The following is a 23,380-nucleotide window of genomic DNA, read 5'->3' on the forward strand; positions in this document are numbered from 1 at the left end:
TTGTTTGTTTTGGAATACCCCTAATAGGTCATTCAAAAACCAACTTTTTTTTTTTGCAGTTATTTTCGTTTTTGAATGACCTATTAGGGGTATTTCAAAACATATTTTTTTTACACAAGAATAAATACAAAAAAAAAAAGACCTATATTACAGAGGTAAAACCAGAAATGACCTATATTACGGGGTAAAACCTGATTAACCCTATTATGTATTGTGTATATCAACGTTTGAGGAGGAATAAAATGAATATTGCAAATTTTATTATTAATGTTTGACTCATTACTCTCGTTGTAACGCTTAGCCCGTGCGGAACACATAGCAAAGTGGGAAGTTAAGGAAGTGATTGTTATTAGGTTGTCTCAAGTCCCAACATCCTCTTACTATTCCACCCGCCTCCACCGCTCCCACGCCACGCCACGCCACGCCACGCCGCGCCGGTAAATCTCTCTCTCTCTCTCTCTCTCAATTCAACCATGCCTAGATCTTCTTATTCTTCATACTGTACTGTTTCTCTTCAACTACCCTAACAATGGATTATTCAATTTTTTGCATTTTTTTTGTTTGTTCTTTATAACTCAGTTTATGAAAGACTGTGTTCGGCTCCTTTTTAGTCATGCCCATGTTTTTTTTTTTTTTTGTAACTGAAACACATATTTAAGGATACCCTTTTAAAAAGTTTTGTTTTTTTGTATTGTTAAAGCCCTTTTGATGTAGTTGCTTTTGGTGGGTTAATTGTTTTTGTTTGTTATTGTTTGATTAATAAACTCTGAGGATGTTGGGTTTGATATGGTTAATGAATATGTTATTTTTAATAATGATAGTGAGATTAAAGTGATTACAATGATTAGGTTTTAGATGTTTCATTAGTAGGAGAGAGAAAGATCATCTGGGTTGACCTATATGAAACACTGATACGGACATTAGACATGACACCTTGACATCGGTTATAATTAGAGAAAATGTAAGTATATAAATATTAGATATAATCACTTGTGTTAGTATCGTGCCAGTGTCGGACACGGGGCACCCTTCAATCTGATGTGTCAGTGCTACGTAGGGTTGATCCTACTGTAATTACTGTGACTTATGAGTAATGATGAATTAAGGAGGTTTATATTAGTTATGATGATAAATTCCTAGTTAAACTTTTGTGTGTTCGTGTCAGTATTGTATGCATTCTTTCCATCTGTTTTTCTGGCTTTATCAATCTTTGCAACACTATATTTTTTCTAAGATTGGTGCTTTCTTATATAGATTCTTTTCTGTGCTGGTTACTATTATACTTTTAATATTTTTCTGTTTTATTGTAGCTGGTTGATTATTGCGAAGAAAAAATTGAGTCTGTTATGTTCTGAATTTCATCACTATATACAAAAAACCTTCAACTGAAATGGCAACTGACGAGCATAACGTCGCAAAGGCTGAAGAATTTAAAGTCCTTGCTAATGAAGCATTCAAAGGTAATTAATAATCAAACATTCAGACTGTTTTTTTAATGATACGATGATTCATTTACTTGTTGTAACATCACAATTGTTTTTGTCGCAACTTATATTTTAGCTGAATCAATTTGATGAGCAACACTTTCATACTTAATTGTTGGTTATCACATAATTAGAGTAAATATCATGTGATTTATTCTGAAATTTGCGTCTTATGTTTCCCCCTACGCATTATTGATCATGGTGATGCTACATATAAGAAAGAGAGACTGAATGGTTTTTGCAATTACCTAATGCTTTAACACTTTGATTTACCAGCATTTGCTGATCCTGTGAACTCCTTTTTTCAGAACGGAAATTTGCCCATGCAATTGATCTATATACACAAGCAATTGAGCTAAATGGCCAAAATGCAGTTTACCTTGCTAATCGTGCCTTTGCCCATCTTAGGCTCGAGGAATATGGTAGTGCAATACTAGATGCTACAAAGGCTATCGAAGTAGATCCGAAATATTCAAAGGTTCTCCAACTCCTAAAACTTTAGACACTTTCCTCTGTATTTAGTTATCTTTATTAATAATAATATTTGTGTCAACCAATTATGCTTTGTTGTTTATAGGGTTACTACAGGCGAGGTGCTGCTCATCTTGGGCTGGGAAAATTCAAGGAAGCATTGAAAGATTTTCAGCAGGTACTATATGTAAATTATATATGTCTGTTGTCTAATAAGGTTGGAGTAACGAACATGGCTTAAAAATAACATGTTTGTATTAGTATTGCATTATTGGAGAACATTAATAGATCAATATTCATTTACCTTTTATTAGGCATATAGATAATAGCGATAACAAACAGAATATCGGAGAATGTGTAAAATCAGTTTCTCTAAAGTTAATCATTTAGAATATTTTATAAAACATGATTAATTTTAGTAATTTTGGAGAAACTAACAATAAATAGGTACCATCATTGAATATATGCTCAATAGTTTTTTCTGGTCTGATATCAGTCAGTCCAACAAAGGGGTTACAGCTGCCATCAACGAATGAAAAGAAAGAACAGAGAAAATATAGGTTTCATACTATATTATAATAAAATAATATCTGCTAGTATAGAGCTCTTTGAGGATTTGCTATCTCATCAGTCCAACAAAGGGGTTACAGCTACCATCAACAAATGAAAAGAAAGAACAGAGAAAATATAGGTTCCTCGCTATATTATAAATAAAATAATATAGGTTACATTCTATCATCAGGGGATTCCTTCCTTCAGATATTATAATAAAATATAGGTTCCAATCTGCTAGTATTAGAGCTCTGATCTTGTAGTGTGGGTATTGTATCTTGAAAATGATTATAACGTTTATTGGAAAGGAGGCGTATTGGTGGCTTATCAATGAAATTAATATTTCGAGGCCATCAGAGAACTTGAGGAGAAGCAATGATAGGTTGCGATGGCGCTGAGAGGGGGAGGTCTCAAATGGTGGTTTTGTTGTGAAGAGATCAAGCTAAAGTGCATCATGATGGACATTTGAGAAAGGCATTGCTCAAACGGTTTTGACTGAAATTTGAGGAAATTTCTGTTAGGTTTAAAAACTGTCGTTAGGTTAGAGGAAATTATCATCTGGAGCCCTTACGGTAAATAGAAGCTACCACGTGAACCCTTTTTTTAACTCTAGAAATGAAAGTTTAAAAAAAGAGGCAAAATTGCACCACAGGTCCTTTATCTTCATTTTTTTCTTTCTAACAATGTAGTCCTTTTTAAATTGTGTCAAGTTAGTATTTTATGTTTAAAAACATCAACGATGTTGGATCGAACCTCATTTTTCATCCATGTATGTTATCAAAAGTCTTACTTAACCATTCAAAGAGTTAAATGACATCATCTATCCTTAAAAATAACATCTAAATTACAACAAAATATCAGTTGCAATTCCTAGTCATAAAATGCAACTTGTTTAGATTGTTGTCAACTCGTAGTAAATCATTTAATGATTGGTACTACTTGTTTAAATTGATGGAATCTGATAATTTTTCATGTTCAACAACCTTATTTAAATGTTCTCACATGAAAGTCATCTGCTCATTGAAGCAGGCAGTTCTTTTACTTTGAAAGCAGGCAGTTCTTTTACTTTGACGTTCTCACATGAAAGTCATCTGCTCATTGAAGCAGGCAGTTCTTTTACTTTGACGTTTAAAGTTGTCGCACATTTTTGATATTTCTGTTTTATTGGTACCTTATTTGGAAAATCTTTTAAGCCAAACTTTAATTTAGGTTTTTACTTCAAAGTCATCTGCTCGCTGAAGCAGCTAGTTATTTGACTTTGACCTTTAAAGTTGTCACACAATCTTGATATTTCTGATTTATTGGTACCTTATTTGGAATATCATTTAAGCCGCTCTAATTTAGGTTTTTACTTCAAATTAACTTTGACTACCTTGTTTTATTTTTTTCTTTAGTAATATCTACTTGTTTCAATCTGTAAACATGTCTGATATGATATGCTTACACTTATATTGACCAGGTCAAGAAAATGTGTCCAAATGATCCTGATGCAACAAAGAAATTGAAGGAATGTGAAAAAGCTGTTATGAAACTGAAATTTGAAGAAGCTATTTCTGTACCAGGATCGGTGAAGCGTCCAATAGCTGAATCCATAGATTTCCGTTCAATAGGTACTATTTTGAATATGTTATGCTAATATCTTCGTTTTATCATTTCTTCCTTTCTAAATCTCCCTCGCAGTTTTTTGTTGTGTTTTATTATCTCATGATTCAGCCATGCCATGTTATAACTTTTTGTATGTTTTGGATTCGTGCTTCAATATTGTATACTTCAAACAACATGCCATATTGGAGTAACTGTAGATTTTTAACTGTTTGAATTTTGAAAGTTTGGTACTAGGTTTAAAGTTATGCATATCTTTTGACCTTGAGTTGATGTTATTTCATATATTGATGCATGTTTTCAAGGATCCTGATATCATTGATGTGAAAAATGAAGTAATGTTTATTGTCATTTTTCAATAATAATTGTACTGCTGATGTGATTAAATGATTATTTGACATGTCAACTTCGTAATAAAATGTCAAACTTCATCATTGATGTGACTTTTGGTTTTTGATTAGATTATTTGACATGTCTCCTCATATAATTGTACTGCTGATGCGATTTCCTTCTTTGATCACTATTCATTTTCACGGGAAAGATTTGATGGAGTAATGTTAATTAATGTTTAGTTTCAATTTATAGTTTTATTCGTTTGCATGCCTTTTGGTGAAATTTGAATAGGCTATGGATATATATTCTTTGATTAAGTTGTAGTGATGATAGTGGTCTGAATAAGAATGAGAACAGGTTAATGACCATTTTACTATGAACTTTGGAATTTGTAACTTCTTAAGTTCTTGGCTGCGTATGTAAATCCTTGAAATCACGTGTTTTCAATCTTAGTCAGAAAGATATGAAATGTGAGGTTGATGGAGAAGGAAAGAAGGGCAAAGTGGAGGAATATGCTCTTAGCGTGAAAATAAATGAATACCAAAACATCAAGTTATTGCAACCATTCTATGCTTAAACTTTATTCTACAACCAAAGTAACCATGACATAGAAAACTTCTGTCATCACGAACCTATAAGTAAATTATTGATTGAATTAACTTGATACTTGGTTGACCAATATGTGAACTAAAATGGAAAACACTAACAAATGAATGATTTTGTGTCTCCTTCAAATGCGGACTTCAGCCTTGTGTTTCTTTCTCTTACCTTCCTTTTAATTGGTTGCTTACATTTTTGAAGGCAGAAAATTTAAAAAATAAAATAATTATAAGGATATTTACCAGTAGTTTTGAGTCTTGTGTTTGAAGAACATGCCTTACAAGTATAAAATCTGAAAATCTGTAAAAATGATCACTTTACCCATCTTTTTATCACCGATTTGTTGATACATAGGTTTTATTTTTCCTCCAAGTCAATAGTAGTCCCCTCATGTTCCATAACATACCCTAATCATCCGTTATTTTCCTCACAAACCTTTCCACAAGTACTAGAGTGTGTAGAGACATTTTTATGCTTGTTGGTTTTTAGATGTTTGCATACTTCACTATAAATTATCACTCTTGTATCATTATAGGAAAGCGCCGCAATTCTTCGGTGCCAACCGAAGTTGCCATAGCAGCAGTGACAGTAGCAGTTATGGCAGTGGTGGTCATGTTGGTCAGGACATCAAAGACCACAATAGTAGCTACAATTGTGGTTGGTTTGCTGTTGGTCCTTGGGGCATGGTGGAGTAGCTGCAATACTGGTACATTTAGGAGTCATTTACAAGACCTAGGTATAACCTTATCAAACAAGACCTAAAACCAATTAATCATAGGATGGTTGATCCTAATTCGTTTGAGATTTTTGAAACAAGTCAAGTGGAATCATTATCAGTACTGCATTAGGAAATAAACCGTTTTCTAATGCAACGCATTTCCTTATTTTGTTTTTTTTTTAGATCAAGTTAATCCCACTGCTCTGCCTAAGAAATGAAAGGCCATGTCACGTGTCTTAGATATTAGTTCATTAGAATGTGTTTATTACCCTTGTTAGGCCTTCTGAAACTAAATAGGATGATGCCTTTAGACATTCTGTTGTGTTTCAAATTTTAGCCTGTTTTCTAAATTCTAATAATAAGGATAATGGATGCTATGTACTTTTCAGTTTACTTGTAGGAATATATTTTATCCAAAACTGAAAGAGGAATTTAGAAATAAAGAAAATATATATGTTGTGTGTATTTCTTATTATTTTCAGATGCTTGCAACTTTGTTTGAATTTTTTTCTCGTGATTTTTAATTACTACCTGGATTGGCATCTAAAAATATGGCTGCCTATTTGGAAGATTGTTGCATTTGTAATTTTTATAGATGTATTCGGATTTAACAGGGATTCAAATTGTAATTTATCTGTTCTTTAACCCTTCTTTAGTATTAATGATTTTGGGACCAATAAACATACCTGTTAATTTTATATTGTCAATGGTCCTTAATAGTCTGAACCATTTTTTGTCTATTTTGTGTTCCCTTGTAGCATTTGATTTCACTCATGGACATGAAAATATTTTGGTTTTTTATTTTGATAATAGATGTCGAGCCACAGTATTCAGGAGCAAGAATAGAAGGGGATACTATTACTTTGGATTTTGTAAAGAAAATGATGGATGATTTCAAGAAACAGAAGTGCTTGCATAAACGGTACTGAACGAAGAATTTTCTGTATAACTGTTTGTACTTTCTTGAAGTGTTATTGAAGTGTATTTGCATTTGTCCTGGTTCATTGTTTTAGGTATGCATTCCAGATTGTGTTGCAAACAAAAGAGATGTTGCAAGCTTTACCTTCTCTTGTCGACATAACTGTTCCTCATGGAAAACATTTTACTGTTTGTGGTGATGTGCATGGTCAGGTAATTGGTTTATTATATGGTAAAACAAATTTTTGCTAATATCTTCAAGGTGGCTTTTTGTTACATAAATATTTAGAGGATAGAGTTGTTCTCATGTCATCTTTGATTTTTCAAAACATTCTTCATAAAGTGAATTTCTTTGACCATTATGTGGAGGGACTGGGGAGCTATTTTTTGTTGATGAGCTTGTTAGTTAATATTTTGTGTGCCTCATTTGTACGAAGGATTTAACTTTCGTGTTGAACTTATATTTTAAATCCATTTATTATTATTATTATTATTATTATTTCAATCTTATGATAAAAATGTAGTTTTATTAGAAGTTTAAAAGAAAACAAGCACAGAAACATGGGAATGAAATCCTACTTGTGGAGAACGGGTGAAAATAAAGAAAAGCAAAAAAGAAACCGTCCTTTTAATGTTTGACAAAGAAATCTATTAAAAAAACTGTATCCCATACAAAAGATTGCTGCGAGAATTTGTCCTATGAAATCATGCATCCATGTTGCTCGGCTTTTGTGATATATTTATTTTCTTTAATTATCAACCCTTTCAATTTTATTTTTTATGCTTCCTGCAGTTCTATGATCTTCTGAATATTTTTGAGCTCAACGGGCTGCCTTCGGAAGAAAATCCATATCTATTTAATGGTGACTTTGTGGATAGAGGATCGTTTTCTTTGGAAGTCATCCTCACTTTGTTTGCATTTAAGTGCATGTCTCCATCAGGTAAACCCTAGCTCTTTCTTTATTAGCCTGTTAGGTTTCATTATACTATTTTTGATGCATCATGGATTCTTTAGTTATTATTATTTCATAATCACCTGATTAGATGCTTTATGTATTACTTCATTTTTTTTTCAATTGAATTGTATAACCAATAATGTTTATTGTGTGATTTGATTTTTCGCAACTATTTTATATACTTTTTTCAATTCACTCAGTTAGCTGGGATGCTGTAACTTGTTTTGTTTCTATATTATTTTCAGCTATATATCTAGCTAGAGGAAATCATGAGAGCAAGAGCATGAACAAGATTTATGGTTTTGAGGGCGAGGTGCGCTCAAAGTTGAATGAAACATTTGTAGAACTATTTGCAGAAGTATTCTGCTGTTTACCTTTGGCTCATGTGATAAACGAGAAAGTTTTCGTAGTCCATGGGGGTCTTTTCAGTGTTGACGGGGTCAAACTCTCTGAAATCCGATCAATTAATCGGTTTTGTGAGCCTCCCGAGGAAGGTATGGATGCACCATTTTTTTTTACTTCAATTGATCTCACAGTTAAAACATTCTTGAATTTCATCATAGTTGATAGGATCTAATATGTACACATAGGCCCACTTAGAGGGAGAGTTAGTTACATCAGAGAGAGAAAGTGGAGTTGGTTATATAAAGGAATGAGAATAGAGTGAGGGTTATCTTTTGATCATTTGTTCAGTTAGAACCTTAGGGTTTGGGCAGAGAGAGAAATGTCTCTTCTCTGAGGAGCTTTTGCTCTGGGTTACAGGGGTTATCTTCTGTAATACATCAATTTTCAACTCAAGAATGCAGTTTATTTCTCTGTGTGAAATTGGGTCTCTATCAATTGGTCTGACCTGCCGGATCAACTCTCACCACCACCGGCGATTTGTAGATGCATTAGAGACTCAGATGGAAACTGTGACAACCACACTGCTGCAAAGTCTTTGCTTCTCAGATGCAACAACTCGCTCAACAGATGCTTCAACAGAGCGTGATTCTGACGGAATTGAGCAAAAAGCTTGATTCCAAGGGGGTGACTCAGGAGGGTGAAACCTCTAGTAGTGATTCAGTTCAGAGTGAAATTGAAGAAACAGAGAAGAAGACGTCAGGAGGGTGAAACCTCTAGTAGTGATTCAGTTTAGAGTGAAATTGAAGAAACAGAGAAGAAGACGGAATTGAACTTGAATCTAAGCTCAGCAACAAAGGTGAAGGAGGAAGTGTCGTTGACTGAGGCACTTGTTTCACGAAGGTTGATCAATTTGCAATCATCGCCGGATATCATTCACGCAGAATCGATCACGGAGGAGAGACAAAGAAAACAAGAGATTACAATCGACAAATCATCGCCGCCGTCGCTGGATGCAAGGCCACAGCTGTTGCCGAAACCGCCAGACGCAGCTTCATCAACTAATGAGGTGTCATATCCGCCTTCGCCGGAACCACCTCCGGACTCCGGTCAGCCCGTGACAACAGTCCCACGGCGTGCCCCACCGCCGAGACCACCAGATCTACAGGATTCCGTTGACGGAGTAGTCTATGCGATATTGAGCTTCAAGAAGAGAGGGAATGTACAAAAGAGACTGGGTGGACCGCCATTAATGTCGCCGGAACCACCGTTCACCGGTTGCAATTCTGTTCACGAGTTTGTAATCGTTGCTGAAGGTGAGAAGGTTCTAGAGAAGGCAGGGGCAAAAAGGGAAATTGGTGAGTTGTGTATCACTTTAAACCTAATGGGCCACATGCACAAATCTCTGCCTCCAATTTTTCACTTGTTACACGTGTCTTCATCAGGTCAACATTCAACCCCTCTTCTCTCTCATGGGTCACTTAATGCACATTTCTTATTTGTTATGTGTCATGCTGACACAATGCAATGTGAGTTGGGTCAATTTTATTACCAAAAGGGTCGGGCTCAAACTAATATTGGGTTACTAAAAAATGAGTTTAGATGGATGGTTATTAGTTAATGTTTCAGCTGCTCAAATTTGGAGTACAACAAAAACTATGGCCACAGGTAATGACATGTATCAACTCCCTGGGGTACACTGTCTAGTGTTTGATCATGCAATTAGTGAAACCCCACACCACCGAAGGTCAACATGGCAAGAGGTGAACACAAGTGATTTTTCAAACCTTATGATCTTGTTCCCAAAACAAAAACAAATTGATGTTGATAGGTCCAAAGCTGCAAAATTGTTGTTTAAGCACAAACTGGCTGATTCACTAGTTTACTCATTGATACTAGAGAATTTTACTTGTCTTAGAAATACCTTGGTGCCAAATGAGTACAGTGATAATGTTGACCACTGGAGTATATGCAACTGTAATTAATGTTACTCACTTCTCAACTTTTGTTTTTGCTAATGCGGCTAATTCTTCTCTAGCAAAAATATTCTGGAGGTTATAGCATAGGTAAGAGTAGCAAGCTTACACAGTGGGTTAAAAGTCTGCTTGATGGACCAAATAAGTTTTTATGTCCTTACTTGGTAATAAGATTAGCTATGCTTACTTTAATTCTTGTCATGAAACACAAAGGGAAAGATGGGAACCCCTTGACGAGTGAGATTACACAACAATGGATACTTATGAACATTTTTAAATACTTAAGGATAATGTTTGATGCTGTTTTGGTTTTAAGTTTGGAAGTTCTCCCTAGTTTTTTATCACCATGTGATGATTCATTGGTGCTGCCAATTGGGGAAAAGATGCATGTGTACATGGTGGGATTTTATGATGATGAGAGTGCTTTTAGGGAAACTACATTGATTGAGAAAGATAGAAAATATGAGCATGTTTCTCGGACACGAGCTTGTATTCAGATTGGAGCAAAATTACATGACCTTGTGTGGAATGCATTGTTGTGTGGGTATGAAATTAAAGTACACTCTGTACCTTCTTTCAACATGATATTCTGGTGTTCATCCTTTTTTATGAGCCAACAAGACTCAAGAGAATTCAGTATTTCTATGGTGGTTGATGTTAATGAAATTTGTTGGATAATGTTCTTTACTTTGAATGGATTGCTCAACTTTGTATTTGACAGAGGCAAGTTTTGGTGCAAAGGAAAGATGTTGCAGCAAGGGATGCATATTTCAGCCTTGAAGCTCTTAAATATTTCAGTGATCACATGCTCTTCCATTCCACATTATCTCAGCGATTATTTGCTCTTCATGCATGAACTAGACTTTTCATGGACTCCATTGAGTTCAACAGTAGAAAGCAAGCAATTGGGAATTATTTTTTCTCTGCCTTGAGGACAAGGCAGATTTTAAGGGGGTGGTATTGATAGGATCTAATATGTACACATAGGCTCACTTAGAGGGAGAGTTAGTTACATCAAAGAGAGAAAGTGGAGTTGGTTATATAAAGGAATGAGAATAGAGAGTGAGGGTTATCTTTTGATCATTTGTTCAGTTAGAACCTTAGGGTTTGGGCAGAGAGAAATGTCTCTTCTCTGAGGAGCTTTTGCTCTGGGTTACAGGGGTTATCTTCTGTAATACATCAATTTTCAACTCAATAATGCAGTTTATTTCTTTGTGTGAAATTGGGTCTCTATCAATAGTTTTGTTTATGTATATATGTTTGGTATGTGTAGGTTTGATGTGTGAGTTGCTATGGAGTGATCCACAACCTCTCCCTGGAAGAGGACCGAGCAAGCGTGGTGTAGGCCTTTCTTTTGGTGGGGATGTTACCAAAAGGTTTTTGAAGGATAATAATTTAGGTATGTTTTCCATTGGTCCGACACTTAATTTCTTATTTCATCAGTGACTTCATATGAATTATCACTTTACAGATTTAGTTGTGCGATCTCATGAAGTAAAGGACGAGGGTTATGAGGTTGATCATGACGGTAAACTCATAACTGTATTTTCTGCTCCAAATTACTGTGATCAGGTAACCATATCCCTTCTGTTACAACCTTCTTTCTTGAATAATTTTATGGTGACCGTGCCACACACTTCTTATATTAATGTATTTAAGCAATCACTTATCCTCCTATGAAGGTATCTATATGCTGATTTTTCATTGTTTTCTGTAGATGGGTAACAAAGGTGCCTTTATTCGATTTGAAGCGCCTGATTTGAAACCCAACATTACTACATTTGCAGCAGTGGTTAGTATCTTTCTTGTTTTGAAGTATGTCACGCTATATAATGTATTGTCGTTTTAATAAAAAATGAAAAGGGAAAAGAATCATGTTGTCAAATATCGGCCATGGAAACACCATGGCTAATTGCAGTGGCAGATATTTCACATCTGTCACATGGCCAATTTGTGAATGATGGTGGCACCATGGTGTTCTATGGCAGCTTAAAATGTTGAATTTTGGGCTTTTCGCCCTCGTTTGTCATCTGTAATCGATAACACACTCTTCATTTTATGCAACAATCAATTCGTTGCAATGTGATTATAGTATACATATCTTTATTCAATTTGTGAGGTTACGTGGTGCTGACATACTTTCTTATTGGTTTGGTCCTCTTTGTTGAATTTGCAGCCACACCCTGATGTTAAGCCAATGGCTTACGCAAACAACTTCCTCAGAATGTTCTCATAATCAATATATAAGCTGACTAGAAATCTAGAACTGCCAATGGTTGGTGCTGCTTTGAAATGTCTAAGTTTTATGCCCTAAGGGCAACATTTTGGTTGGTGACTAGAGAAGATTTGGTACATGTTGATCACTTTTGTTTTGTATAATATTTTCGATTTAACATTTTATTGAAATTCATTTTTCCCTCTCCAAATGATGCCACTTTCTTTTGTACTTTTTGTTTCTTTTGGTAAACAAAGTGTAAGGAAACTTGTATCTCCATTGGCTTCATGAGACAAGAAGTGATTATGGTTTAGTTTTAAACTGGTTACATGAATGACATAGGTTGATTGAACCTTTTACTTATCTTTGTTTCACGAAGTATTGTTGATTTGATTTGATTTTTTGGATAGATTTATTTGAATTCTATACGTGGAAGAACATGAACTGTCTCATCAAGGGATTTGAATTAATTAATTTCATTATTATTTTATAATAAAATAAAAAGCCTAATTTGATAGGAAACAATTTTCATTTTTAAGTTAAGGGTATATTGTAACAAAAAAAAAAAAGTTAAGGGTATCATCAATACTATTGTTCTGGATTTAACCAAAACTTTTTCTGCTCAAATCCTCAATAAAAAATAGGGTTAAATATGTTTTTAGTCCCTATAAATATACTAATTTTTTATTTTAGTCCCTCTAAAATTTTCCTTCAACTTTTAGTCCTTTAAAATTTTTTCATCTTCACTTTTGGTCCCTCTTTTAAAGTAAACTCATATATAGAATTAATATTTTTTAATGAAATCTTCCAGAAAAATTCATAATATTATAAGAATCTCTTCAAAAAAAATTTAGAATATTTTAACAAAACATAAATTTGATATGAATTTTTATATTTTTGAAGGTTAAAAATTCATATTTAATTTGTGTTTTGCTAAAAAATTCTAGTTTTTTTTGGGAATTTTTTTTATAATATTCTTAACATTTCTGCATAATTTCATTTAAAAATACAAAAATGATAAATTATAGATCAAAACCTACACTAATTTTTACCATTTATCCCCTTTCTTACATTTTTTTTTGACATCTTTGTCCTTCTCATTTTCATCGCACAATTGAACACACCTTTAACAATTTCTACCTAATTAATCAAACTTAAGCCTTATTAAGATCCACCTAAACAACATTTTGTCAATAAAAGAGATCTATCTAAACAACTATAAATATAATATATATGTTTTTTGTCTTAAATTTTAACACATTCAATTTTGTTAAATGAAATTAATTCGCAACTAATTGAATCATGCAAGTTCCATTTTTTTTATCAATACAAATGTGTTGAGAAATGAACATAACAGACCACGCTAGTGTATCATTTTCTAAAATATTGTTTGACTTGAATTTTTTCCAACCTAAACATGACAACAAAGAAAACACGAATGTTGTGTTTCTTTTCCAATATATTACGACATCTGATTCTATATATAAGAAAAAAATTAGATCAAGAAAAATTAATATATTTGATCCAAATTGACCTAATTTTATCTTATATATAAAATTAGAGGGAGTACTTTTCATTCAATAAATTATGTCCTTTAGAAGTACACTTGCAGAAACATCTGTGATTCGTTATGCCTCAAAGTTGGATTTAAGAGTTACTTTCCAACAAATAAAACAAAAATATTGTTTCTCACTAGGATGGATAAATTCATTAAAACGGTTTTTCCTTGTCGATGAGTATATCTGGAAACGGTTTTTAAGAATCACATGGGGAAGGGAAGCTCTCAGTTAGTGAAGTAAATCACGATAATTGTTATTTCTCGTAATGGGATGGATAAATTAATTAAGTGTCTGTTTGGTTTCCCGTTTGTAACAGGCAAACACACGTCTGTCTGCTTTCTGATACATTTTTGCCATGATTTCCATAAACTCCAAATACTAACTTCTTCGCTAACGTGGTTTTTTGCCATGATTTCCATCATACTCCATTTTACAAAGGATGTACCAAACATTCATTAAAACATAATTTTTTTGTCAATGAGTATATCTGTGAACGGTTTTTAAGAACCACATGGTGGGAAATAAAGCTCTTAGTTAGTGAAGTAAATCACAATAATTGCTTAATATGTCCCTCAAATTGCTCAATTTCTATAATAAGCCGATCATGAATTACTTTCCAATCCGAAAAACGAACAAGTCGTAACTCTGATAGATTTTTCGCGATCAAGAGTTACTCTATAATAAATCCGAAGAACTTTTAAGCAACAATCATAGTAAATCACGGGCTTACATTGTTGTTGGGCTATGATACCAAGCCCAAACAAATCTCACATCTCAGAAAACCCAAAGCCTCTCTCTCAGTAGAGTTGGATTCCAGAGAGAGAGAGAGAGAGAGAGAGAGAGAGAGATACCCTTTAGCGTTGTTTCGTCTTGTGTGTGCTAAACCAACCAAACCCAAGCGACGCCGGTGGAAGTCGTATTGTCTTCTCTTTCCATTCCATTCCACACTACAGTAACTCTCTCTCTCTCTCCCTCTCTCTCTCTCTTAAATTTTCATTCATTCTCTTTTTATTTATTCTTTTATTCAAAATACAATGCAATTTCAAACTCAATAAAACCATGCAGAGATCTCTATTACTTTCTTTCTCTCAGTGGGAACCAATTGCTTCACTTCTTTGATTTTTTTTGATGATGCCCATTTAGACCCTTTTGTTTAATTTGATTAAAGTTTGAATCTTTTTTTAATGGGGTTGATTTTTTCTTGTATGTTTCACTATATGCTATATGTTTTTGGTGTTTTGAGGCAATTCTGGTTAATGTGTTTTTTTACCATTTTGATGAAAAATTGTTATGATGATTGTTGAAGTATTGTGTGAGTAAAATGAGAAGGGTTGTTATGTTGAGTTGGTGAGCTTGTGCTTTGAGGGAGAGTACATACCTATGTAGCAGTTGATCGAAGCCGTGACGCGACACTTACACATGTGATTAAATTCAATTATGTCATTTTCTCAAATTACTATCAGTGTCGACATGTTAGTGTCGTGTCCGTGTTTGCTTTGGTGTTTCATAGGGACATACACTGTTTTGAGTGTGTTTGGATGTGCCTTATATTTTTGCCATTTGTGGAAGTTAAGGTTTAGGGATTTATTGTAAGGTTTGGTTTTGAAGATTGAAATGAGATAGAAATTGAAAATATTGGAATTTTGGATTAACAGTTAGGTGATGTAAGGGTGTAAGATTTTGTTTTGAAGTTGATGGTTCATGTTTAGTTCAATTCAAGGATGGAACATATAGATGGGATTTACGAAAACTGGTTTTTGATATCTAAATGAGCTTTCGATATTGCACTACAGTGGCACAGCTGTTTGCTGACTCTGCCGCGTAATGCTCCAGGAAAAAAACCTGTTTTATTGTTTTTTTTTTTGTTTTTTAGTTTAGATTAATGTTTAGTGACTTAAGGTTTAGGTGGTAGACAAAATCACTATTCCGTATGTAGAATCAGACGTTTCTACGATCTCACAACCCCTAGTTGTGTTTGTCTATGCCACATAAATTATTTGAAATGGATGAGATCCCCGCGCAAAGACGCGGGAATGGCGGAATCATGCGATTCTGCGTTTCTCATAATTCCGGGTTCGCGATCCGGTTACTTAAAACGTTCAAAACCCTAAAAAAACACGTGTTTTATTTTACTGTGACGTGCAACAGTTAATTTCACACTCGTAACCTCCCATTAAGCCTATTAATTTGTTGAAACCTTCCCGATATACTCACTTATATCTCACCATCTAACCCTTAAAATCTTCTGTTTTTATTTTATCTTTTTTTTGATAAAATGATTTACTGTTTTTCTTTTCACTATTGTTCTGCCTTCCATCGTGTGCAACCGTTCGTTCATAACAACCCCCTATTGACTAATTCGTAGTTTTTTTTTTTTAATAAATTTTTTTGACTTGTGTTCTATGTTATGAATTTTGTTGTCCTAAATTTGAGTTTCTTTAAGTAGTTTGGGTGTTATTTGATTTATTTTATTTTACTAAATTATATTTTTTCATTTGCATAATTATGAATTTATATGCAATATATGAGTTTTTGAAATTGGTGGGATCTTACGATCTATTTATGATCCCCCGATTCACGAGCCTGTGACCCCTCCCTGTTCTTGCGTAGGATCTAGACTCGGACTACCTTAGTTTAAACTTGGTTGTTTTCTTGACTTATTTTTGGTGTTTACTTCTATGTTTTGTTTAAGACCTATTGATCAATATTTCACGAATTGAGTTTGAAAGAATGGAGAATATAGAGGTCATCATGGTATGGGCTATCTTACTAGTATTTTTGAGATTAGCGATTATGTTTTGTCATCCGAGATTGTTAACTGTGCTTGTGTTCCTCTCCCTGTGTAAGAATGGTTCCTTCTGTGGTTTAAGTAAAAGTAAAATGCGTTGAACTTGTTTAACTTCTGGTATAGAAAGTTTAGATGTTTCTCATGGATTTAGTTTTATGAAGGGACCCCCATGAAATTGCCTTGTAACCAATAAAAGGCGATAAATAGGGTAACTGCTAAAAGCAAGTGCGAGGTGTAGGTTAAGAGGAAGTGAGACTTAATCATATGTTACTGCATTAATTCCTCAGATATAGCTCATATTTGTCACATGTAATATAAAAAAAAGAATTATTATCCCTTTTAGTGCACCGGGATGCCCTTCCCGGACCGTGTGAATGCGGAATCTTTAGTGCACCGGGCTGCCCTTTTTTTTATTATCCCTGTTAGTATTTGCTGTTTAAGGTAATATTAATATTCTCTCTGTTTCATCCAATGTAAACCAAGAGAGAAAAAGTTTGTTAGATAACAAGAAAACAATTAAGTACAATCTTGTAAATCTAAAGGAAAAGAGAGAAAAAAAAAAAAAATTCCTTTTTGAAGTATGTTCTATCATTTCATATTACTCTCCTTACCAGCAAAGCAGCCTACAGTCTGGTATGGCGACATATAACATTTTAGTGTGGTTTATTTATTATGTAAATTTCCAGCATGATTATGATACGTTCATATACCAATGTATCAATCGTACACAATAACCATATAGTTTTGTTCTGCATCTAGATTTGCTTCCAGGGGAAAAAATATTGTCCACCCCTATATTATTAGGTTTTAATATCATTAATGTTTTTCAAATTCATAAAATATTAATTAAAATTCTTATATGGATTTCTATTGTGAAGTTAAGACTCCGGTTTCGCATTTCTGCAATACGTATCTTGAACATAAAAAAATCTCTTAACAATTGAATAGACAACTTTGTATCAGAAATTTCATCTGTCCTAAAGTGGTTTGCTCACAATAGATCTTCCTGTATTACTAATTTATGTGCTTTTCATAAGGTCGGTTTAGGAAGTAGAACATTGTTGAAGGGTCTTGGGGAAGGGGATTGAGAATAGATATGATGTGGTGTGTTTTTCATTACATATGGTGGGGTTTATACCACTTGTGCACCATAGCATTAGCCTGTTTTAGGTATTTCCTTCTTATATAGTGGAATAAATGTCGATTTAATGTCTACTTGCTTTAAGCCTCTAGATGCTTACACTTGTTTGTTGTTGGCTTTTTTTGGGTATTTACTTATATGTCTTGGGTATTAATTATTTAATATGTATTAAAAAATTCAGAACAGCTGTCATCCTGGATTTTGGTCTCAGCCGCTACGCATCGCTATCCGGGGATTAAAACTACACACCGTTCATCAATATTGCTTAAAATGTGAGTGAACATCTGCATATTGCTTACTTTACAGCTATTTTGTCGTTTGCTTAAACAAATATTAGATGCAACTCATACAAGTTTGTATGTCTGGCCAGAGGTCTACAACCACCTGTTGCTTGTCGTTTACCATTTTCTGACTTTTCCCTATAAGATGCTCTTATTTTGATTGCTAGCTATTAATGTCAATACCAACATGCATTAGACATGTTCAACCAAATGCTATAAAGTTTGATGATTATATATCTCTTTCATGTTTATTATTCAATATTGTGTTTCCTTATATTTTCTACTGCCGCAATTTTCCCTCAGAATGAAGCACGAGTAGATGGCAGTCAAAGTTGAGGATTGTCAATTACTTCCTTTTGATTACAGGAAGGATCCATCACTAAAATCTGCTGAATAAATCGATCAACTTCCCTGGTAAAGAAGTTTCTTCTTAAACTTTATATAGATTAGTTGTCAAGACATGTGAGCAGTAGAAAATAATAAAAATTGATCATGATTTCTTTCCTTCATATTAAAAGATACATAGTTCTGACAAATTGTAGTTTTGGAAATCCTTTAATTTATTCTAATTCTACAAGTAATTTGTTTGCTCCATAGGTTTCAACATATGATTAGTAATTAAGACTTTGGGGCTTTTTTCCTTTTGATGTATTGGCAATTTTTTTTTTTCCTTCTTGTACATTGGGGCTTTTAAGGGTTTCTGATATCCTTGTACATTGCATCCTCCCGTTCTTGATAAATTTCTTTTACAAAACAAAACAAGAAAAACAAAAAAAAGGGAGGATGCAAATGAAAATCCTTGTCCATTCCATTGTTCTTTTAGGAAACAGATCAATGTTTTCATTTTCATCTCTTAAATGAAAACATTTGCATCATTCCTCTCTAACGCTAGATCTGTTTTCCATTGAATCACCCCGCATCTCCTGTTTTCATTTTCACATCAACTAATTCACATCAGAGAATATAGCTCAACTATCTGTCTCACCATTCTTTTACGATTATTGGAAACAGATCTAGCAGTTCAGGAGATTTTGAAAATGCCAAAACATTGTTTCGGACAATGCATTCTTCCTAGCTTCGCCTTCCATCTTTTCTCTATCACAATTATTCATTACATGAGTTCTCCATCTTTAATTATCTTTAATACACAACTTTGGCCATTAACATCTTTAATTATCTATAATAAAAAATTGATATTTTGAAAATATTCATTGAAACAAATACAACATCTTAGATCCTAACATTTGTATCTATCTATTAGTTAAAAAATATGGTTTAAGTAAGTTATGTGAATAGTGCATATTGTCACACTACGACACGTATTTTGGAATGGAGGGAGTATAACTAACCCTTAATTTTCTTTATGTATTTTAGTTGTCAGTAATGGAAGTGGGAGCAGCGGATCCTTATACAACAAATCCAGGTCCAATTGATGGTTCAGTTCTATATGATCAAGACAAGCATGTTTCAACTGCAGTTTGGGAAGGACAGGTAGATTTCGCTAATAGCCAATACCTTCCGTTTCACTATTTATTTTATTTTCTTGTGTAAATTCTTGTCATAGCCTGACTGTTATATAACTGTTCTCTCGTTGATACATTATGTTAGCAGGAGCGCGGAGCCCTCAGATGTCATGAACACACTTCAAAACTTGATCAGTGGACACTTACACCTAAACAGATTGAATTGGTAGAGAAAGCTGGATTCAGATACTTACGGTCTATTCCAGCTATTAGTCTAGATAATCCACTTATCTCTGCTCTAGTTGAACGATGGAGACGAGAAACAAACACTTTTCACTTGAATGTCGGTGAAATGACGGTAACCCTCAAAGATGTCGCACTATTGATTGGGCTCGCAATTGATGGGGAACCTGTTATAGGTCTTACGCATACCTCATGCAGTTCCGTTTGTGAAAAGTATCTCGGAAGAGCACCAGAATCGGGTTACACAAGTGGCGGGATGGTGAAGCTAAGTTGGTTGAAAGAGTTCTTTTCTCGATGTCCCAATGATGCTCCAATCGAAGTGATAGAGCAACATACTCGTGCTTATCTTCTTTATCTTGTAGGTAGCACCATATTCTCGACCACTACAGGAAATAAGGTCCCTGTAATGTATTTGCCGTTATTTGAGAATTTTGTTAGATGCGGGCAATATGCCTGGGGAGCAGCAGCATTGTCATTCTTGTACAGAGCACTAGGCAATGCATCACTAAAAACTCAAAGCACCATCAGTGGATGTTTAACACTACTGCAGGTTTTTGTCCTCTTCTTTTTAACCCTTCAACCTTTTATCATTTTCTTTCAAACTATAGTTTTTCTTTCTTTAAATACTGATTATTCTGTGTGGCACTGACACTTGTCGAACTTCGAAGAATGAAACCGGCCACAGTTACTTTCAATTTCTTACATTTTCTCAAATATACTTATCTCAATGTGTCAATGTTATGTCTGGCATCTATGTATGTGTCATTGCTTCATAGAGTTTAACAGATTATTATGCATTTGCAGTGTTGGAGTTACTTTCACCTAAATGTGGGACGGCCAAAGCTTAATCTCGAAATGATGCATGATCGATTTCCCTTTGTGCTTAGATGGAAAGGAAAACAAAGTGGGCCAACTGCAAATCGTGATGTAGTTTTTTATCGGAAGGCTTTGGATTCTCTAAAACCATGCGATGTAAGTCTTATTGTCATTTGTATTCTTAATGTTAGTGTGATAATGTTCTATATATCATTTTAAGATATAGAATCTCACTAGTTAGATCTACAGGTAGAATGGCTCCCCTACCGAAACATGGACAGTATGGTGATTCCAGATCATATCAAAAGCACTTTAATTCTTGGGAGGTCAAAGACAATGCTAATATGCTTTGACAAGGCAGAAAGACATCTTCCGGATCGATGCTTAAGGCAATATGGCATGCTTCAATCAATTCCGGATGATGTGGAGCGATGGGAGAGGAAGAGTAGAGGAGTTGATGGCGGGGTTGATTTGTCCGGGAAAATGGAATCAGAACTTACTGAATGGATGGACCGTCAGCTGCACATTGTTGATGGAGATGAAGGTGTTGATGAAAGCGAGTACATGGATTGGTATATGAGAATTACCCGCAAGTTCATAGGGAGGCCTATTTCTCTGTCATCCGAGTTTCAGAGAACGGTAAGGATATGTTTCAGGAGTTTTAGTTTTATATATCTTGTAGCAATGATAGATGAAGTTTGAAATGCTTTTAATAGAAAATAAACAAATGCTTGCAGAATGCTGGTCTGAGAGATATTGCACACATAGCAGACACCTTTTCAACAAAAGGGTTAGATCCACAACAAATCGAATCAATATCTCGGATACGATATATTGCCCATGAATGTTTGAGAGACCAATTCAGTGGTCCAAGGATAGTAACATCAACCCCGCAAGCTGAACATGGAAAAAGGGTAAGGGGAAAAGAGAGGATTAGAAGAAAAGGTGGTGCGGGTAAACGATTGCGGAAGGATGGCGCGGTTCAATATAATGTCGTTAGTGACGATGAACAACCTGAATTCTATGGCACTGCTATTGATGTTGGCCAATTGCATCTAAGTCATATGGATAGAGAGATGGACAATCATGCACAATTATGTACCGTAGAAAGTGCAGTTAGTTCTGTCCATATGATTCATGCAGATGCCAATGCTGAGAATATGCACCTTTGCGATGCACACCTCAGTGTTGATCAATCAGATCTTGTTTATGAAGATGATGAAAACGATGATGATTTAGCTGCCGAGTTTAACCATGATGATCTAAAGCAAGAAGCTGATGAGGAAATAAAGGAAGAGCTTAACCATATGACTGGTGAGGAAAATATTGATGAGCTACATGCAGCTACTGAGATTCATCAAGATCTACGGCCGTGTGATCATATAATGATAGATGACTCACAGTTTTGTGATGTAAGTCACGATATCAACAACACAACACTTTCAGATGACGCCGATGACATCAATCACACACATTTCGGTGACCCCGATGAGGTCGATCCACTAGAAATCAATCCAACAGAAGATTTTGTTAATGCTCAACTTTCTCATGTTAATGATATAAGTGAACCACCAACATCTGATATGGCAGAAATGGAAGTATCTCAACATTCTTCCATTGAAACTCATGGGGATATTTCACAGAAAGGTGATTGTAGTGTTGCTGTATAGAGTGCATACCTTACATACATTATTTGTAGAGAAGCAAAATGCAAATTTTTTTAGGCAGACTTAATTTTATGAGAGGTGATCATGCCCTGTATAATTATTTATATTCATTTTTTGATGTGTCGCTTGCATTTTCCTTACATTAGTGTGTAGTGGATGATTTAGAAACAATCATTGCATATATTAAAATTGAAATTGTATATTGAAATATTAATATGTGTAATGCTTGTTACTGATGATGTATCGATGGTTCATGTCGAACACGGTGTATGTTTCTGTTTTTGCGATGAGTTGTCTTATCGTATCACATTTAGTGTGTTTGGAAACGGACGTTTCCACGGTCCTAACACAACGGTCCTAACACAACGTAGGTGGACTCTTATCTTTACAAATCTCTATAAATCGCAACATTTTTTAAAATTTGATTCAACAATTTATTATGTATCTCCTATCATGTTGTTTTTAACACAGATCATGCTAACTTATAAAATATTATATTTAACTATGATATAATTATGTTTCATTTATAGGGTTGCTTAAAACTTAGCCCTGGCCTGACAAGAGGTCATGAAAACTAAAGTTGGGGTCAAAGGTCCCAACATTTTTCACAATTTTTTTTAGGGAAAATACTTTTTTCAATTAGAAGTTTTCATAAATTTTTTTTTGACCAAATAACCACTTTCGTTCCTGACTCTGCACCTTGCTGTCACATAGGTCCCTGACTCAGGATTAAATACAAATAATTTTTTTTTGAGCAAATAGTCACTTTAGTTCCTGACTCTGTCAGGAACAAAGTGATTATTTGCTCTTTTTTTTCCTTTCTTTTTTCTGGAATAAAAAAGTTTTCATAATTTTTTTTATTTTCCTTTTTCTGGAATAAAAAAAGTGACTAAAAACCCTTTATCTATGCCCACTAAAAATGATAATTACAAAATGTAACCAAGATTAAAAATGATAATTGACAGTTCAAGATATAACATGTGTATTCTATCATGTCTCTTTTCATTGGCACTAAATGGGTTCAAATGTTGATCATGATTTTCTCATTAAAACCAAAATGGACGAAAAAATATATCTTGATAATTTGTTTTGGACAGCTCTTTAAATATTTCAAAAGAAAATATTTAAGTTTTCCAAATCAATTTTCAAAGCCTTCTTGTTTGGATATTTCCCATTTTTTTCTTGCTTTTTTCTTGATTTCCAAATCAATAAATTATGGCAACTTCAAGACAATTGTAAAATATGAGGTTCATAG

The 23,380-nt window shown here is 34.2% G+C and overlaps 2 protein-coding genes across 8 annotated transcripts; both read left to right on the forward strand.

The window, feature by feature from the left end:
- The first annotated feature begins 263 nt into the window (after window positions 1-263).
- LOC25490671 (serine/threonine-protein phosphatase 5) lies at window positions 264-12,530 on the forward strand. 4 transcript variants are annotated; one of them, XM_039832467.1, is made up of 14 exons: window positions 264-416; window positions 1,310-1,460; window positions 1,793-1,962; window positions 2,062-2,133; window positions 3,967-4,117; window positions 5,578-5,778; window positions 6,574-6,682; window positions 6,774-6,891; window positions 7,472-7,619; window positions 7,880-8,128; window positions 11,226-11,351; window positions 11,424-11,524; window positions 11,670-11,744; window positions 12,129-12,530. In XM_039832467.1, exons 2-14 carry the CDS (start codon window positions 1,391-1,393, stop codon window positions 12,186-12,188), a joined length of 1,650 nt encoding a protein of 549 aa, XP_039688401.1. In that variant the 5' UTR covers window positions 264-416; window positions 1,310-1,390; the 3' UTR covers window positions 12,189-12,530. The 4 variants fall into 4 exon arrangements, with proteins under 4 accessions (XP_039688401.1, XP_039688402.1, XP_013459748.1 ...); XM_013604294.3 differs by having other exon boundaries at window positions 270-437; window positions 1,311-1,460; XM_039832468.1 differs by lacking the exon at window positions 5,578-5,778 and having other exon boundaries at window positions 265-416.
- Window positions 12,531-14,512: 1,982 nt separating this feature from the next.
- LOC112420396 (protein MAIN-LIKE 2) lies at window positions 14,513-22,361 on the forward strand. 4 transcript variants are annotated; one of them, XM_024779459.2, is made up of 8 exons: window positions 14,513-14,678; window positions 17,837-17,927; window positions 18,240-18,350; window positions 19,311-19,427; window positions 19,548-20,192; window positions 20,447-20,614; window positions 20,708-21,097; window positions 21,175-22,361. In XM_024779459.2, exons 4-8 carry the CDS (start codon window positions 19,320-19,322, stop codon window positions 22,126-22,128), a joined length of 2,265 nt encoding a protein of 754 aa, XP_024635227.1. In that variant the 5' UTR covers window positions 14,513-14,678; window positions 17,837-17,927; window positions 18,240-18,350; window positions 19,311-19,319; the 3' UTR covers window positions 22,129-22,361. The 4 variants fall into 4 exon arrangements, with proteins under 4 accessions (XP_024635227.1, XP_024635226.1, XP_024635228.1 ...); XM_024779458.2 differs by having other exon boundaries at window positions 14,514-14,678; window positions 19,545-20,192; XM_024779460.2 differs by having other exon boundaries at window positions 14,516-14,678; window positions 19,545-20,192; window positions 21,196-22,361.
- Window positions 22,362-23,380: the final 1,019 nt, after the last annotated feature.

Source organism: Medicago truncatula, chromosome 3 (assembly GCF_003473485.1).
Source record: "Medicago truncatula cultivar Jemalong A17 chromosome 3, MtrunA17r5.0-ANR, whole genome shotgun sequence".
NCBI lineage: Eukaryota > Viridiplantae > Streptophyta > Magnoliopsida > Fabales > Fabaceae > Medicago > Medicago truncatula.